Source organism: Aulonocara sp. 'chitande type north' Nkhata Bay, linkage group LG10 (assembly GCF_057382095.1).
Source record: "Aulonocara sp. 'chitande type north' Nkhata Bay isolate Kocher_YH1m ecotype deep benthic linkage group LG10, A_spYH_male_GT1.1, whole genome shotgun sequence".
In the NCBI taxonomy this organism is placed as follows: Eukaryota; Metazoa; Chordata; class Actinopteri; order Cichliformes; family Cichlidae; genus Aulonocara; species Aulonocara sp. 'chitande type north' Nkhata Bay.
In genome coordinates this window covers 17835334-17853348 of record NC_141353.1, presented here as the reverse complement: position 1 = coordinate 17853348, position 18015 = coordinate 17835334, and the positions used below count along the sequence as shown (strand labels likewise).

Below are 18015 nucleotides of genomic sequence, written 5' to 3'. Positions count from 1 at the left end.
GACCCGGCTCTCAAGTGAATCATCCCAAAATCTGTGCAAGTTCTGGTCTGTTGGGTTTTTGGTCTGCACTTGGTCGGTGTATGTTCATGTGTGTATAGTACTTGTGTGCAACTTTGCGTGCACGTGGCATTTGTGTGGTTCTGCATGAGTGAGAGGTCTCTGCTGGCCCAACTAGATACCTCAGCTGCAGACAGTCACACTCATATTACAAATAAATGGCAAATGATGGAGCACATTACTCTCTCTCTCTCTCTCTCTCTGTGTGTGTGTGTGTGTGTGTGTGTGTGTGTGTGTGTGTGTGTGTGTGTGTGTGTGTGTGTGTGTGCTCAATATGTACTGAAGACCTACCTCTCAAGTGAATTGTCCAAAAATCTGTTTAAGTTCTGAGAGAGGGAGTTTTCATAGAACTAATTTTATTTACTATGTGAATGTGCATATTTTATATCTCCATATGGCACAATGCACCAAATGGTTATTTCTGTTCAAGTAAATGCTGTAACTATTCATGGTATTAAATTCAGAATTTTCCTTTTTAGCTGCCTTAATCATCTTTTTCTGCCACCATCACAGAGTGTTGCTGGAAAATTGAAGCACTAGGAGCCTCTTTCTAGCACTTGATCTTAGTTTTACTCCCACTGATTTGGCATCACGAGCACTGCTTAGCTGAATATGGCAATCAAACACGGAAATGTAACTTAAATGGACTGGCTAATAATTTATCAATGACTGCCAAGAAACAGTTGGTGTATTCAGCTCTGGCTACCTCCCCCTAGACCGGTGCTGGATCTGACTGAATCAGATGATGTATTGTGTACAAGTGCATAGACAGACGTACAGGCAGGGAGAAAAAGAAGACGTGGGAAGACAGACAGAGGTTGAAACAAAAATAAGAATCTTGGCTTTTGTTTAGACTTTCTCCTTCAACACTCATTCTGTGCAAATGAGATGGAAAAGTGCTGCAAAGCTTTGTATTCTTTTAATATAACTGAAAACAGTTTAAAATATGCTACAATGTTATACCTAAATTTAGTATCATTTCCACGATGTTGCCAACAGAGTTAAACTACCGTCTTACTGCAATCAAAACAAGAGATGAACCAGTGTTGTGTCTATAAATAACACACAACTTAGGCAGGATTTTAAAGAAAACTATTGTAAGAATTTTAAATTGTATCTTTAGGAATTAAAGTAGATGTATTTGAAAGGCATGTCCTTAAGAAAGACCTGACACAGTGACCTGAGAGATGCAGGTCCTGTGTCAGGCATGTCACTTTATCCATCTATTGTTCGCTGAAGTCAGAAATGGTCTCAGTGGAAGACTGGCTGTCAATAAGCCATTTTTTTTAAAAGGCAAACAGGGAGTAAAGACTGAGGTGTGTGATACAAGAAGGTTTTTACATATTTAAAGCAATTAACATATAAATACTGAAGGTTGTTTCATGGATCAGGAAAGCAGTTCAAAAGAGAAGTGTAGTGCATAAAATATAAGAGATATTCTATTGATACTTGGTATTGTAACATACAGTATTAAAGATAAGTAATATCGATTAGTCCATTCATTCTTTATGGTACAGGATTGTAAGGAGAACAATATAGTGGTGCTCTGTTTTATTATGATGATCTGTCTGTGTGTGTAAAGACGCTGCAGGTAAATAACACATTGCCCTAGAGCCCCCAGAGTAGATGCTCTGTTCCTGAATATTCCCACATAGTAGCTCAAAGAAACAAAACTTTATTTCCTGTCTCAGTGCCTCGTATCTACTACAAATCAAATAGTAATACACAAAGAACTGTCAACTACAAGTAAATACACATACATACAATAGATCCTCTGAAGAGTCTGAGTTTGAGACTGAATATTATGCAGGTGGGGAATCTATCTGGTCGTTTATACCTTTGAATGGATGTGGAATGCTGCCATTCTCATTAACAAGAGGGCAGTCCCTATCGTCTTTGTATGCAGAGTTTGGTCTAGGAACACTTTCCGAGTGAGTGGTACTGAAACAATTGGTGTGCCACTCTAATCTCAACACTGCTGCTGAGCTTTGGATCTGGTTGTATTTGGCAGACAGTCTCCCCTTGTGGTGTGGCAGCCTGCAATAGCTCTGCTCTTTGTGGCACTTCACGGTTGCCAAAATCGGAAGAAAAGGTCATTTATACTGCCGACACAGTGGGAGAAAAACACTCAGGTGTCTGCAAGAGAAGCAGGCTCCATGCTGAAGTTATACATCCATTCTGCAAAGTAGCAACTGTGCTGTAAAGTCTTTTCAGTTACTGGTGCACTCTGCATCTACATAGAATTTTCCTTCCCCTCGGTTTCCTGTCTGTGCCGCAGCAGAACTTTTCACCGTGCTTTTCGCCTCCTACTCTGTCGGATGGATTTCACTTCGCAGTTTTGACATGTATAGCAAGTATACAGTATTTGTGTTGGCAGGCATTCTATGCTAAATTGCATATATTACCAGCTTAACACAATATTACTACTGATAATGTGATGAGATCCTGCAGTATTTAAATAGCTGTGATTTAGAATGAATTAGTGATTTACTTTTTGCTCGAATTAGACAGTGAAAAGCAGGCAGACGGAAGCTGAAAAATGGATTGCAGGGGAGTGCTGCAGAAAAAGAGTGTGCTCCAAGCCCCTTAAGTCCTGGCAATAACATCAGCACAGTTCCAGATGTCACATCACGAGTCCAAAGAGTATCAAGAAAACACAACATGTAATTTTCAAAACTTACCAAGAGTAGCTGCATCTCTGTGTTTTAATTGAGTTTTGCAACTAAAGTGAAAAACTGAGTTTATTATTCATCAGTAAATATGCATACATTTACATGTCATTTCTATTTATGGTAAACATCCAGTTTTCTGTCAAGGATGTGGAATTGTTTAGTTTGTTTTCCGGATTTACTTACTTATTTATTTCAGTTTTGTTATTGTGAGTGGCTTTGACAAAGTAGGTCATTCATTTGAATATGCAGGCACACGGACACATGGCTGAAAGAAAATTTCAATATAAAAGGTGAGGTGATTTATGTGGTGCCCCGCCTTGTTCCATCCAAGCCAAAGTGCTAGGCCCTCAGCTAGCTTGGCAACATGTGTCAGCCTACATTAGGTGGACCAGTGAACAATAGTCTCAGCCAGGAGCAGGTGGTTGTGACTTGAAACTCTGAGAGGAGGGTGTGCACTAATGGCAATGTGTGTGTGTGTGTGTGTGTGTGTGTGTGTGTGTGTGTGTGTGTGTGTGTGTGTGTGTGTGTGTGTGTGTGTGTGTGTGTGTGTGTGTGAGGGAGAGAGAGTGAGAGAGAAAGAGAAGAAGGAGAGAGAGAGTGGTCTATCTGCCATCTGGAGCGCTGAGACAATCCCAGGTGAGGCGGAAACTTGAATGTGCTGTTTCTATCAGTTCACTGACTGGCCACTCTCCTGGATCCAAATGCTTTTTAGAGGAGACCCCCCTGGTTTCTTTGCTATGCCTCTAGTGATGACACACACCAATTCTGAGAGTGTGAAATGAGCCATTACCAGGTGTGCAGCAGCTCCTCTTAAAGTGGACTGACCCAAAAGAAGATCAGCAGGCCAAGTCAAGTCCAATTTGCTCGTAGAACATTTTTCACAAGCTGATTGAAATATTTTACAGTAAATAAGGGGTGCAGTGTGCGCGTGTTTGTGTGTGTGTGCAGGCAAGCAAAAGCTGTCTTGAAAGAAAGCTTACAGCAGAATAACATTTAAGGTCATTTTTAGCCATCTCAGCTCTGATACTGATTATCAGTAAAGCGTAGAACAAGTTTGAAATCAAAATTTGATGTCATTTTTAAATTACTGCAAATTTGTCACACATGTGCACACCATTCGCCCCAAATAATGAAAAGAATTCAGCAATAGAGATGGATTGTCATGTAGCACTTGCAGAGTTTACCTCGTCTTGTCTGTTAGCAGATAACACTTCCTGCTATGCAGCTTTAGATGTGTGATTGAAATTATGCTGAGTTGTTATTAGTATGAAAAGGCAACTTTGAATAAGCAAAGCTAATTTTATAAATAATGCATAGGGCACATTTATAATCAAGCTAAAGATGCAATCTAAGGGAGCAGCACTGTGCCTTTACCTCAGAACTGTGTCATGAAAAAAATTGGCATACTGTTTCAAAGTATGTGACTGACAAATTATTACATAAAACATTTGTTCCATAACTAATTTTGTTTTGCAATCACACCATATGCACTATCATAACAGCAACTCCCTAATAGCTGCTGCATCACACGTTTGATTGCAGAGCTTCTGGTTTCTATTCTATGATTAGTTTTATGATGCTTGAAATTGATTTATGTGTAGAGATCAGTGTTGTTTTGTGCACTTTATCCATTACATTCTTTTGATAGTTTCACAGTGGCCATATAGCCAAGTGGTAATATGCTCAAAGTGCTTCACGTTTCCATGGCATTTTAAAAGACTTGCTCGTTTCAATGTTCTTCGTATCTTCATATGGAATAACAAAGCAGTCGGTAGCCTTTTCTCAAAATGAGAACTCCTCGAGTTGCTCAGCAGGTTCAATTAATTTCCATATACAGTCCAGCAGGCTCTGTGTTTCAGCACTGTCAGGGTGAAATAAGTGATACCAAATGAAAGTACCAAGCTTCAGCTTTCTCCATACAGAAAGATATATGAGACAGGGTGTTTGCACTTTAAGACTTTTAAAACTAATCAGCCAGATACAGATGAACTCAAACAAAATCACCATGTGTGGTGCTTTGTAGAAGGACACAGTGACTACTTCTGATTTATTAATATCATCAAGCTGCACTTTGTTTAGTTTTTGCCTTGCAAACAGTTTTCTGCTTATACACCAGATCTGTCTTCTTATGTCTCCCATGTCACAGACTTAGATTTCTAGCGACCTCATTTTCAACCTGTTAGTTTTACACTATTTTTGATATCTCGCATTTATTTCTAGCTTTTCTTATTAATATTATCTTTGCTTGCATTTTTACTTGTTGTCAGCCAACAGCTCCACCTTAATCTAAATAAAGCCCCAGTTAATCATCAGCAACAGCTACCTAAGAAATACATTTTACTATTACTACAATGTGTTGAGTAAGTTTTGAATACTTGCAAATTGGCCAAAAAGCTGTCTTACATATAGCTAGTTACACATTAAATCAAACCCTCTGTTTGGTACCATCGTTTTTTATTACCTTTGCCAAGGGGGTCATGTTTGTAGTGGTGCTTGTGTGTGTTTTATCATTACGTCTGTAAACTCAATAGCTCGAAAAGCTTTCACTGAATTCTGATAAAACTTTGTAGGGGTAGAGAGTGGGGTCATGTGATTAGATTAATTAAAATTTGGCTTACATCCATCAAGGTCTTCAAGGCCAATGTAATAATTTCGTGGTCAAAAACTGACATAAAACCTTATAACTACAAGTACATATTGTCAACATATAGAAAGTAGCATATAAATATTTAAAATATCATGGTATATTCAAGCTCTCCTTTAAGGTTACTAGATTGATAATTGATAAAGTGATAAAAAAGTGATAATAATGCTATATAAAGCTAGATAATACGTTTTTAGACTGACAAGAACATATAGGCATGGGATGTTATGAATTTCTTTCGTACATTACAGTAACAGGTTATAACTGATGAAATAACAATATGAAAACATATACAATGTTCCAGCAATGTCTTTGTTTGTCTGTTTATTTTCTTTTTATTGTAAAACAAAATAAACTTGTGATTACAAACTTTTTTCACTTGATATTTAACACATTTAAACAAATTTTACGGAAAAATGAAACGAGTGCTACATATGTACTATGGCCATGTGAATAAAAAATAATAATAACAAAATTACACTCAAAATTGTATGAGGTACTTTTTTTCCTGCACTACAAACTTCTTGTATGTTTAAAACAAATAAACACAATGACCATATAGAAATTAAAATACTATTTCTTTAAAAGTAAACACCACTCCAAGAGGTATCTGCTGAAGCACAGAACCTAAAGGGCAATAGATACGTCATATGGTCCTACCAGTACACAAAAGTCTGTTAAGTGATAAACAATCCTAATTAATTTCTGTGTTACTTATAGACAGACAGTATGATTGTGACCTAACCATCCAAATTCAGTTTCTCAGACCACCCTTTCAACATACAAAACTACATTAAAATGTGACGATCATACATGATCACATACCTCAGCCATGAGTCCTCAGTCCCGACATGTCAGTCTCACCATGCCCTCGTATTGTGGGACCTGCTCTTTCTTTTCCTGCTTCATTCTTAACTGCTTTTTCTATCTGTGTCCCTCATACCTACATGCTGCCTTGTCCCCTCACATCCCACTTAACCTCACCATCCGCCAGATTGTCCCCTGCAAGACAATCTTCAAAGCTCGGGTATTTGTCACCCCTAATACTTCACAGTTCTCTAACCTTGATCATCACCATCAACCACGCGGAAAGAGATGAAACGTGTACGTGAGTTACCCAGTTCATGCAGGAGGGCAGCTCACGCTCAGGAGCGTGTCAACACGCACCTTCTGTGTTTTGAATTCAGAGTCCATTCCACGAGTACACTGTAAAAAATGATCGGCCTGTGTCGATTAGGCAGTGCCCAGTAGCAGCATCCCGGAAACAATGCATTTCACGCCACACTTCAGAGGCTGAAATCACAGATCCCACTCAAACAGCTGAATCGTTTTACCAGTTCTGCAGTGGCTGATTCAGATTTACAGGGAAATTTAAATAAGAATTAATTTACGAATTTCCCAGTGTTTCCGCCCCTTATGCTGCCTTCGTCCCAGCTTTATTATTCAAACTGTATTGGTCATCATCACTCATGCAGTGTATTCGTTTTACTTATAAGAGGCGCAACTGCAGAGGTGCACAATTTTCAAACGTATGTTTATAGAGTGGTGCGTGACAGCATACTTGCATATGGGTTATCTAACTCTTTTTATTGTTCATATAATAAAACACACACGCACAAAAAAGAATTCTGCTACTGAGCGAGAACATTCCAGGTTACCACGAAACAGCTGCCTTCAGACATTTGCAAAGATTAGTATCACTGACTCGACAAGCTTTGTCCACTTTCCTGTGCGGGGGGGAGGGGGATTAACTCATCTCACTGACCTTCCTTCTGCTGAGACTGAATCATATTTTAACAGTGAATGTCTAAAACCTTGTTGAAAGCGATATTTCTTGCAGTATGCATCGCGCACGCGCATGGCACACGCAAACGCACAGACGCTCTCCCCTCCAGCTTCCCTCCCCCGCGGGTCGTTCTGATTGGTTCACCTTTCATGTCAGTCAGAACCGTGTGGGCGGGACTCAAACAATCCACTCGTGTTCCCTTCGCCGTGGACGCCACAGCAGACCAAGAGCGGGGCAGACAGTAGTAAGGCAACGGCATTCATCCTGTTACCGGAGGACAACTCTTCTTGGTTCCTGAGGTTTTCGGTTCCTGTTCAGAGGACCGGAAACTAACTCTACACCTTACTGGCGGTGCATTTGTGAAAGAACACCCAAAATATTGTTTTTGATGACCGAGACTTTTTACGTATTCCAAAGCAAGACAGATTGCGGGTCGGGAAGTCGGTTTGCATTAACCCCGTTCCCCGTCTCCAAGAGACGCACAAAAGGCACACTCCCAAGTCTACCTGGATAAGCTGACAAAGCCGTCCGGTTACAGATCCAGAATTGGAGAGGAGAAATAAGCGCGGAAAGACGGGAGCAAGACAAGGGGAAGACAGGATGAAACTCAAGAGTCATTTGATTTTCACCCTCTACACTATTTATGGGATTCTTCTTAAAGGTGAGCCTGGGACGGGTGGTGCGTACGTGCGTGAGTTGTCTATGTGCGTGATGTGTATACGCGCATGTTCCAGGCCAACAGCAGGGCAGGATAAACCCTCTCCGTTACACATACACACACACACACACACACACACACTCACAGATAGAGCTTCTCATTCACATGTGCTATACGTGTCTCTGTGCCTGCGCGTATACTGTGTACGTGTGTTGAATGGATGCGCGTTTGTCTGAAAACGCGAGGCAGCTAGAGAAGAAAGCGTGCCCTATAACAGCCAGGTTGGCTAGAATATCCTGTTTTCATAAATGTATGCACTGGGCACGGGTCCTCAACCCAAGCGCGAAAGCCTAAAGTCTGTCGCATCTGTGTCTTTATGATGTTGATGTTGTGTCCTGTGCGTGATTGGTTGTCCAAAAAAAAAGACACACCTCAAAATGATCACAATAACCGTCCCCCGCGGTTGTTTTTGACTTGCAGCACTTAAATGAGTGCCGGAGACACTGGCAGCTTTTTGCGCACCGAACAGTTTGGCACTGCTCGTTAAGGCAGCTTTAGAAGCTCTTTGACATGCGGAGCTTTTTGTTTGCTGAGTGCATTTCCCTGTTTTAATTCATGATCGAGACTTATGTTTAGTCTGCTCTGTAGAGATATCTGCGTTTTTGCGTACGGTCAGCTCGGGCGGCTTGTGCGTAAGTAACGATTTAAGGAAGCCTGGATTGACGACCACACGTACATGGGTTGATATGGGATTGGCAGAGTTTTTGTGTTAAATTCTCAAAAGTTTTCATTCCGAAATGATTGCTCATAATCTTAATGTCCTTCACTCAGATTAAGCCTCACAGTGCTAGTATAAAATATACGGTACAACTAATTTCCGATTTCAGTTGAGTCTTAAAGGTGTGTGATTTCAAAATATTCTGTTATTTCAACCTTCTTATTTATTTTTGACGACTATAAACAGCTTGCAGCTGTGTTTAGGCATCAGATAATCCAACTGTAAACATGAGTAAGGTGACATTGGGGGTCAAGGTCAACTGCTTTTACTAGGAATGCAACATTGGCAAAGACTAGAATCCCAACAAAGTGGTAATTTTTCAGTTTTTGTTTTGACATGTTAACTTCTTTTAAATGGAGACACACATAAATGTCCATAGATCAGATGGCAAATGCCATCTTTGATATTATTAAACGTTTGTCGGTTTGGAATGTATATAAAAGAAAAAAAAAGAAAATGTGCTGTTGTGGTATTTTAGACTCTGATTTTCAGAATACACATTATACTGAAACCACTGAAAACCTGATGCAAATTCTACTGTACATTTCAGCATCATTTTTACATAAATTCTCCGTAACCTCTATATTAAGCGCTGGATGGTGTTCAGCCCTTTAGGCATCCAAATTGACATTATAGTATTCCTATTTATGTACAAAGTAAAAGAGGGAACACACAGGTTCTTGAGATTCTGGAATGGACCGGCAGGAGAGGGGATGAATTTACTTTGACACAACTGTTAGTCTCTCAGCAGGGCCACGTTTGCCACACAAACCTTTTAGTCCGCTTCACCCCCCGTTTCAAATGATATCATGATGTATTTAAAGAACTGCGTGGCAAATGTATCAACATGAAAGGCAAAATTAGCGACATCTTGACTTGAGGAAAAAGAGAAATCTCAAATAAGAGAGCATTTGTGCTTGATTCCCTTGATCATTTGTTGTTGTCTCTTTGAAGTGCACTTGTGTGTGTGTGTGCATAAGAGCGAAATGAGAGAGAGCAGTCCTTTCTTAATAACCGCATGATTAGAGCAATTCTTGACTTAATGAATGGCTTTGTAATAAGGTATCTCAGGGTATATCTGACAGCTTCCATTGCAGGATTTACTGATGTTCCAGAGCCTTTCTTTTTCCTGCTCATTCTCTTAAGGCTGGCATGCTCTGTGAGTATGTGTGCATTCGATTATGGGTATGTGTGTTTGCATATATTCCTATAAATGCGTGCCCTATGTTTATAGCTTATGTTTGAAGAGGCCTTAGCAAAGCCATAAGCATTCCGCCAACAGCAGAGCTCGTTGCATGTGTGGCTCCCCACCACACACACACACTCACATGAGGCTCTTTCCCTCTCGTCCTAACCCTGAAGAGGATAATGCTAGGCTGCTTGATTTGAACAGTCATCTCTAGGTGCAAGGCCTATTATTGCATAGGTTTCACACAGCAGGCAGTTCAGCCTCCACCTGAATGAAGTCTATCAAGCCGAAGACATATCCGCGCGCTCCGTAAATGACAGCTGTTTCAGCCCCTCTGGCCTCAAGCCAGCTGGCATCAAGAGATCCCGAGACTCTAAATTTCTGTCACCGACGAGACCTGCGCCACATATAGTGCGAACGCGAAATGTTGTGATGGAGGTCGTTGTTTACCAACAGCCCGAGTTGTTAGCATATTATTCTGTGTGTTTCATGTGCCCATGCCGTAGCCAGAGAAAACAGCCTGTTATGCAAATGGGTCTCTTACGTAAGCGCTCAGGGCTGAGCAGCAGGCGAGGGGAGATAGAGGCAGCGAGTGACAGAGAAACAGGGAGATGTTCTAGAATAGAGGAGTTGATGTAAGAGTAATGTGGGAGCAGAGGTGTGGAGGAGGAATGTGCAATCTCCTCAACTAAAGTGTGTGATATGTGCGCTGGTTGTTGTTTGCTGTTTGGATGCTAGTTTATCTTTGCTGCTCTGTCTGTTCCTTGTCGCTTTGCCTGCCTGGCAGTCTGTCTGTTTTGAACTCTGATCTTGCTACCCTAAATACAGACCCCCGCTGAGGGATGTGTTTATCCCTGCAGTGAGTCTAAGCTGCTGAAGACTGACCCTCCATCCCTCTGTACTTCCGTCCATCCCTCCCTCTCTTCATCCTCCCATCCTGGTGTGGAGCTTTGTACCACAGCAGCGTGGGAAAGCTTCTGATAACAAGCAGCCTTGTGTGTGTGTGTGTGTGTGTGTGTGTGTGTGTGTTTACAGAGCCACTGATTACACGGGAAAAACAAGATTTCTGTCTTTCGTGCTCACTTGCACTTTCCCTCCCACTTCTGTGTGCGTGCGTGTGTTTTCACGGTCGTGCTTTGACGCAAACCGCATGTGGTGTCCTCCGGTACCTTTTACCCGGGCTATGAAGCTCCGGTACTGAGAACACTCAGTCTAGCAACACTGGCACTATGTGCATTGCATAGTACACACACACACTTGGAGCTCCACTGTGGATTCATTGCTGCTCTGCCAAGGGATTTCCCATGATCAAAGCCAGTCTTTTGTTAGTCCAGGTGTTAAAAAAGTTAAAACAGAAAGGAGGAGGAGGCTGGAGGGGAACATAGTAAGATTCAGAGCTTACACGCTCTTCCGCTCTTCATGGCAGAGCAGAGATGTGTCACTCCAGAACTGCTCCAGAAGAAAAAAAAAAGCAAAAACATTGTGATCCTGCCACCTGTTCCAACTGTTTCCATATCACTAAACCAGTGCATGTGGACAGGTTTTGCTTGGGAATACAAAGCTATGATAAGTTAAATACAGAGACTCTTTTGCTGTATTTAAACACAGGGATAAAATGAGGCAAGAAGAGGCAGGAGGCCAAGCATTGTTAAGCTTAATACACATGTTGTCGCAGATGGCAGAGATTCAGAGGTGGCAAAAACACATGTAGTAAGACACATGGGCGAAATAAAATGTTTTTATGCAAATGTCCTCCAGTGTGTAGAGTGCTAGCCAATAGCTCAGTTACTAAACCAGTCTGTGGAAATCTCTGAGGCATTTATATGAGCCTGCAAAATAGGATGCACCCACACCGAGTGACGCAGCAGAGACACCAATGCCAGGCAGACGGAGTGTCATTGTTAAACCACACAACTTCAGAAGTGTTTGTTATATAGAGGACTTTATCAAGCTGAAATTCAACTCAAAATTCCAAAAATAAAATGAACTGATTTTTTTTTTAAGTCGTGGAATTCTTTCTGTCATGATGAAAACTGCAGAAAACATTGCCAAATTGGTATGTGCCCATTGCTAAGTATCTCCAGATATGAAGTGGTGGCATGACTCATCTTGCCTGTAGGATGGGCTGGCTGTGGTTCCAAAGGTAGAACAGAGTGTCTGTGATTTTAAGTGTCCTTGGGCAAGATGCCGCACCTCAAACCTTAGTGTGTGTCTGTGTGTTTGTGAAGTAGAAAGCGCTGTATGTATTAAATGTATTGATATGAATGAGAAAGTATTAAATGTGGCTTATGTATGATGTGCTTTTAATGCAGCTAGAAAAGCGGTGTATAAATGCCATTTACCTTTCATTGCATGTCTAAACACAGTGACATATGTGCTGATGTTTTTTATGTACGTTCAATGCTTCCAGGTCGACCCATTTTGCAGGTAAACGCACAAATCAAATAGCTTTAAAGCAGACACGCAGCTTGTTGAATTCTATAATGCAGGGTTTTACAAATCCTGCTGACTATCACCTGAAATATAGAAATAGTCTTGAATGATTTTCTGTCTGATACTGTGGTCTTTTTAATCACTGCACATTTCAAGTGTAAATGTTTAAAAAAAAAAAAACCTTTGCAGTTATGCTGCCAGGCAGAAGTTCAAGAGCACGTCATATTTAGAAGTAGTATAAGTGGTATTTTAATTTTAATAAATAGTATATTAGATTAACCCTGTTGACAGACGTTTTCGAGTAGATTCATATGCTCATGATGCTGTTAGAGAACTGAAACACAGAAAGTGCCAAACAAACCTTTTCCCTCACAAATAAACATCTTTGTAGTGAATCCGTGTAGAATAAATGTAGATTTGTATTTTGGTGTCAGGGCTGTGTTTCGTATCTCTTAAGCAAAGTGTAATTTAAAGGCAGCCCAAAGCGTGAGAAGGGAGAGATCAAATGCAGCTTTCCGTGGAGAATGGTGAAAATACAAGCCCACAGGTGGATTTGGCTGCAGCAGCGGCATCAGCAGACAGCAAGTTTGCACCCTAAATAGACCTCCCGGTAGGAGAAACAAGTGTGCGAGCTCAGCTAACATATCAGCTGATGGGGCTTTTCTTCAAAGTTAAAATGCTGCTTTTTATGTGTACAAGTAAGAAGATGAACTAAAGTGCTTGTGTCAATGTATGACGTTCATCAGCCTGCTCTGACCACAGCACTGATTCAGTATGATGCGTCATTCTCATGAAGGTACTTAAGGCTAGCCGTTTCATTCCATCTTTTAGGCAGACCTCTGTGTTTAGCTGCTTTTAGTTTGAGTCTGACTACAGAGAGCAGATATCATCTCACCCTGAAAATTAATCACACGCGCACCCATCGGGAAGGAGACAGACAGCGTTATTGGGTGTTAGTGTGTCTGTGTGTACGCATGCTTGCATATGTGATGTCTGTATTAGCAGTGAATTCCAAAGGATTAGCGAGTAGCTAATCTGAAGCTCCAGTCTTTGACAAACCATGTGTTACTAATCTTAAACACTATGGAATAAAGAGACACAAACACAATCACCTTTTGGATTAAAGCTCTCCCTACAGAGAGTGTTGCAGGGACAGTGTCTTTTCACTTTTGCTCAAAACAGTACAAGAACATTCAGAGTGAAAAGTAAAGGAGAAATGAAAGAAAACTAAAGATAGCTGCATTGTTTTCTGCTTCTTTATTTTCTTTCTTAATCTCACACACATACAAAGACCTTACAGAATCGAATGGGCTGATTTGATGTGCTTTCAGTTTAACCTACTGTGCTCTTCAGGTTATCATAGGGTTTCCTGTCTGAGAACTCTGAGCCTTGATAAGTTCTTTATATTTTATTCCATGTGCTCTTTCATCTGACAGCTTCTTTTCCCACAATTCACAGAGGGCCAGAGTCAGTGTAAGAGTGTAAGAGTGATTTCCTTGCCGTGCCCCGACGGTGTTATTTGTTTGTGGACTCTGTTCCTAACAGACAAAATAATTTGGCCAGCAAAGTTAGCCCATATTATGTACAGAAAGATACTCACAGAGCTATATTTTCTGTATACAGTAAATAAACATGTACAAATGTGAAAACAAAAACCCGGCAGTGTGGAGGAAAAAAAACAAAAACAAAACCTGCCAAATCTCTTGTTTTCATGGTCTGCATTTGCTCTGATAATATTGACCCAACGTGGGATGCAGCTTCAAAATCTTGGCTTTTTTTCCCACTTTATTGCTGCTCTTTTGGTGGCAAAGATTCATCTTTCCCTGTCCGCGTGCACACATATTTGTTTTCATCAAATCTGAGTTGTCAGGAAGAGTTTACAGGAAAAAACGGTGAAACATTTTGGAAGCAGACCAAAACACAATAGGGTAGAGAGAGAGAGAGAGAGAGATGCAACTTCAGGGCTAAAGATTTGAGGCGTTTTTCTAAATTCTTTTTTGTCTTCTTGTATAGTCTGGTCGAAACAGGAAATGAACCCGTATCCGTGGAGAATCCCACAGGTGCACTCACAATCTCTGCTTCTGTTTCATAAAGCAACCCCTTAAATGGCTCGCATCCTTTTTTGCATTTCCTCCTAATGATGATTCTACATTTTTTTTAATGGATGGCAGCACTTTATCATTTCTCATTGCTATAATTTACTTTTAAATCAGCGTTAAAATGCAGCTGCGTTAGTGGCAGCTGCATAAAACTTTCCGTGCATATACTTCATTTTAATTTAATGGTTCTTTTATATTCTGCAAAACACCAATTTGGCCCTTAACTGCTTAACTTGTGCATATACATTAACAATATGGAAGTATTACATGATACTAATTGAAAAGCAGGATTTACGACATCCACAATTGCACAACTATGCACTTGTTTTACCATTATGGTCTCAAAGGAAAGCTAAAGCTAATTGAAATATAATTCCCCAAAGACACATGTTCATGTTAATTGACGCTATGTGCGCCTCTATTTGTGTGTGCGCGCACTTGAGTGTGTATGTTTTTTGTATTCGTCTTATCGCCAGAAGTCACTTTCTAGTCCCTTGTCTAATCATCAGCTGGAGGGTCTCCTCACATCTTAATTTAGTCTGTGGGAGCTATTAAGCACCCTTTTGCATGATCACCATTCATAAACACATCTAATGTAGCAAAGTTATTCACTTAGAATCTCCTGATGTTGGCTCAGACTCAGATCAAATCGGTATTTTCACCGTAAATCACCTTAACTCAGTTTTTACCAAATTGTTATTTCAGGACTTTAGATCCGAGAACAAGTGGAGGACTGTGTGTACTTGTGTGCATGGGTTTCTGTGTGTGTGTGTGCATGTGTGTGAAACTGGAGATTATATTTAAAGGCTGTAATTCAGTGATTACTTTTGAGAGCTACAAGTGTGAAATTTCATCCGGTTAAAAAGATTTTACACCATAAGCCCATACACCTGTTTACAGACACACAATTACACAAAACACACACACACACATCAATTGTAAAAAGATGCAAAGTGGGCATTTGGAAGAAGACTTTTCTTCGTTGCACTTGGTACACTTCTTGATATGTGTAAATGTTGACATTCGAATATATGCACGTATAGGCTCTCTGTGTATACACAGGCTGCACTGTATGACATCTGTAGATCAGCTGGGGTCTGTGTCATATACGTTTTTATAGCAGTATGGATCCAGCTTGTGAGTATTTCAAAATCTTATGTGGCTTCTAAGTTTAGACTCTGGCCGCTCTGTGTGTAGAAATTGCTCCAGGCCTGTTGTACAGGGGAGGGAAGATGGAGTCAAGTGAGACAATTTATAACAGTTAAAAACCAAATGAACTGAGACCCTTGGCTTGGGTGAGCGAGCGGCAGCATACATAATGTGCCTTAGGGATTTCTTCTCTGCACACATTGTGCTACGCAGTGTTGCGAGTGTGTGTGTTTATGTGTGTGTGTGTGTGTCCAAGCTAGCAAACACGTAGCACACAGAAACACGCACCCCTCTCTGCCATCTGTCTCTGTTTGCCACAATGCAAATCCATTATATGCTACACAACATTATTCCCCCCATCCTAAGTGGCACACACCCCTAAGCTTACTTCCACTATCCTCCTCGGTGGAACGGTGACAATTTGCTACCACATACACATCTTTGTTAAAGATGCTGTGGCATGTTTCCAGCTGGATTTTAATACATATTTTCATGCTCCATTTAAATTTTTTCGTAACTTCGCGTTTAGCATCGAAGCGCTGAGATTTTACAAGCCTGTTTGCTTGTTCCTGCTGCCTCATGTGGAAATTAGTGTGGTGATTTATTTATTTTTATTTCCAATTGGTCCCTTTCGAACCATCGCTGGACCCTAATAATCCTGCTTCATCCAGTTATTAATTTTTGCATTTTGGCAGACAGACTGAACTCAAGCACATGCACAGACACACACACGCACACACTGCATGAATCTGGGTAAGGCTTGGCTCAGTAGTTTTATAGCTAACTCATCTCCAGTTCTAATCAAAAAGCTTCCCCAGCCCTGAACCTCCTGCTGAGGAAACAAAGAAGTTATTATGTTTTTAAATGGTCTCCAATTACGGGTAATTTCACCGCCTATCTTAAAGCTATTTGCTTTTCTCTCACTTTGCTCCGGTTGGGTTGAGCAAGCATTGTGCTTTGCAAAAACAACGAGCAGACAAGTTCGACATACAGCAGATGCATTCTTTTGGAAAGCAGAGCGGTCCCCTTTTTTTGCAGCCCTTTCCCGGCTCTGCTCATCTCTTATCATGAGAAATGGCAAACACAGTCAACTCAATTCCTTCTTTATCTTCCTCATTATTGTTTGGCTCACAGAACTCTCAATTACCCCGTCCATCTCTTATACAGTCAAAAGCTCCCACTGACTGAAGCTGGTAAATATTCTCACGTAGTTAGAATCTAGTGGGTCTCATTTGCGAGTGATGTTAATATACATATAAACATGTACACATGCTGTGCTTGAAACAATTTTCAAACAGTGTAATCTAATCAGTTAGCAGCCTGGTGCTGCATTTTTATGTTTGAATAATTTTATGTTGCTGCACAGAGCCTTGCTGACAGTTTCGAATGTTAAATGGAGCCCCACCTGGGGAGTGAATTTGGTTTTGATGGATTTGGGTTTCATTTGTGCGTTGGGATTCTGGCAGTTGTCTTTTATTTTTAGTTTTTATGACATTTCAATGATAGAGGCACTCTTCAGCAGAAAATTTGTCAATCCAAGCATTTGATTAATACGTTGCACTCGCATTTTCTGACCATTTCACATCCAAATAAATTCTATATTTGCAGAGACTGAACTACACCGGATGCAAAATGCACAGGCAAACAATTAAAACTATGAATCACAGGTAGCCAGCAGTTTCTGATGCAAACTCTCAGCTTTGCTATTAAACCCATTTATTCATGGTAACTGTTTGCTTTACAAGACACTGAACGTGTTTAGCAATATTCCTTTTTTGAAAGTATAGTTTCTTCTTTTCTTACTGCTTCCTTAGCTTCCACTCTAAATTCGTACTATGGCTAAAATCCTAGACTCGTTTTCCCCGCATGCAAATGCTGCTGTATGTGTATCCAGTTCAAATGGACCAGCTAATGCTAATCTCTGCTAATCCTCTGAGAAGCACCCTCAGAACAACATTATCATGCTACTCTGTAGCTGAGATGGATAGTGGGAGAGAGGGGACAAAAATGGTGAATGGAGACATAAGCGGGGCAAATATTCAAACCTTAACAGATGACTCACACACACAGACACACACGCCAATCCTGGTCACCTGACTGTGTCCGCCTTTGCACAGACGCACACACAAAAGAGAGAGAAAGAGAAAGAGAGAGGGAACTCTCTAGGCGCAGTAGTATTAATGAAGCAGTGTTAACCACAGTTATACTGAGGAGGTAAGGGGTAGCCTACTGTTCAGGACTAAGTGGTGATCCTAAGCCTTTGCCTTAATGCACTGACCACTAATTCTGAGCCTCTAAACGACAAGAAGCCATATCTTTAGACTGTATTAGTTCCTCGACACAGGTGATCATAGTTTAGCTTGCTTGGGAGGAAGCCTTTAATCCTAGTACCACCATTTTGACCTCATAGGCATTATGTTTGTAAAACTGAAGTCCCTTAGAGTAACATTTGAATACGGTAGCAACTTACTTAGCTAAGGCGATTCTCAGAAATGTACACTGTAGGAATAGTACAGTTTACATAGATTTTTTTTATTGCTTGTGTTTTTA

General features: G+C 40.7%; 1 protein-coding gene across 4 annotated transcripts in view; it reads left to right on the top strand.

The window, feature by feature from the left end:
* Positions 1 to 7330: 7330 nt before the first annotated feature.
* cadm2a (cell adhesion molecule 2a) overlaps positions 7331 to 18015 on the top strand; it is a 212279-nt gene continuing 201594 nt past the window's right edge. For 2 of the 4 annotated variants that reach the window (XM_086308769.1, XM_086308768.1), the window contains exon 1: positions 7331 to 7820. In XM_086308769.1, the coding sequence (XP_086164895.1) occupies positions 7760 to 7820 (61 nt within the window). In that variant the 5' untranslated portion in view covers positions 7331 to 7759. The remainder of the gene's footprint in view (positions 7821 to 18015) is intronic. The other 2 variants (XM_086308770.1, XM_086308771.1) reach the window with 2 other exon arrangements.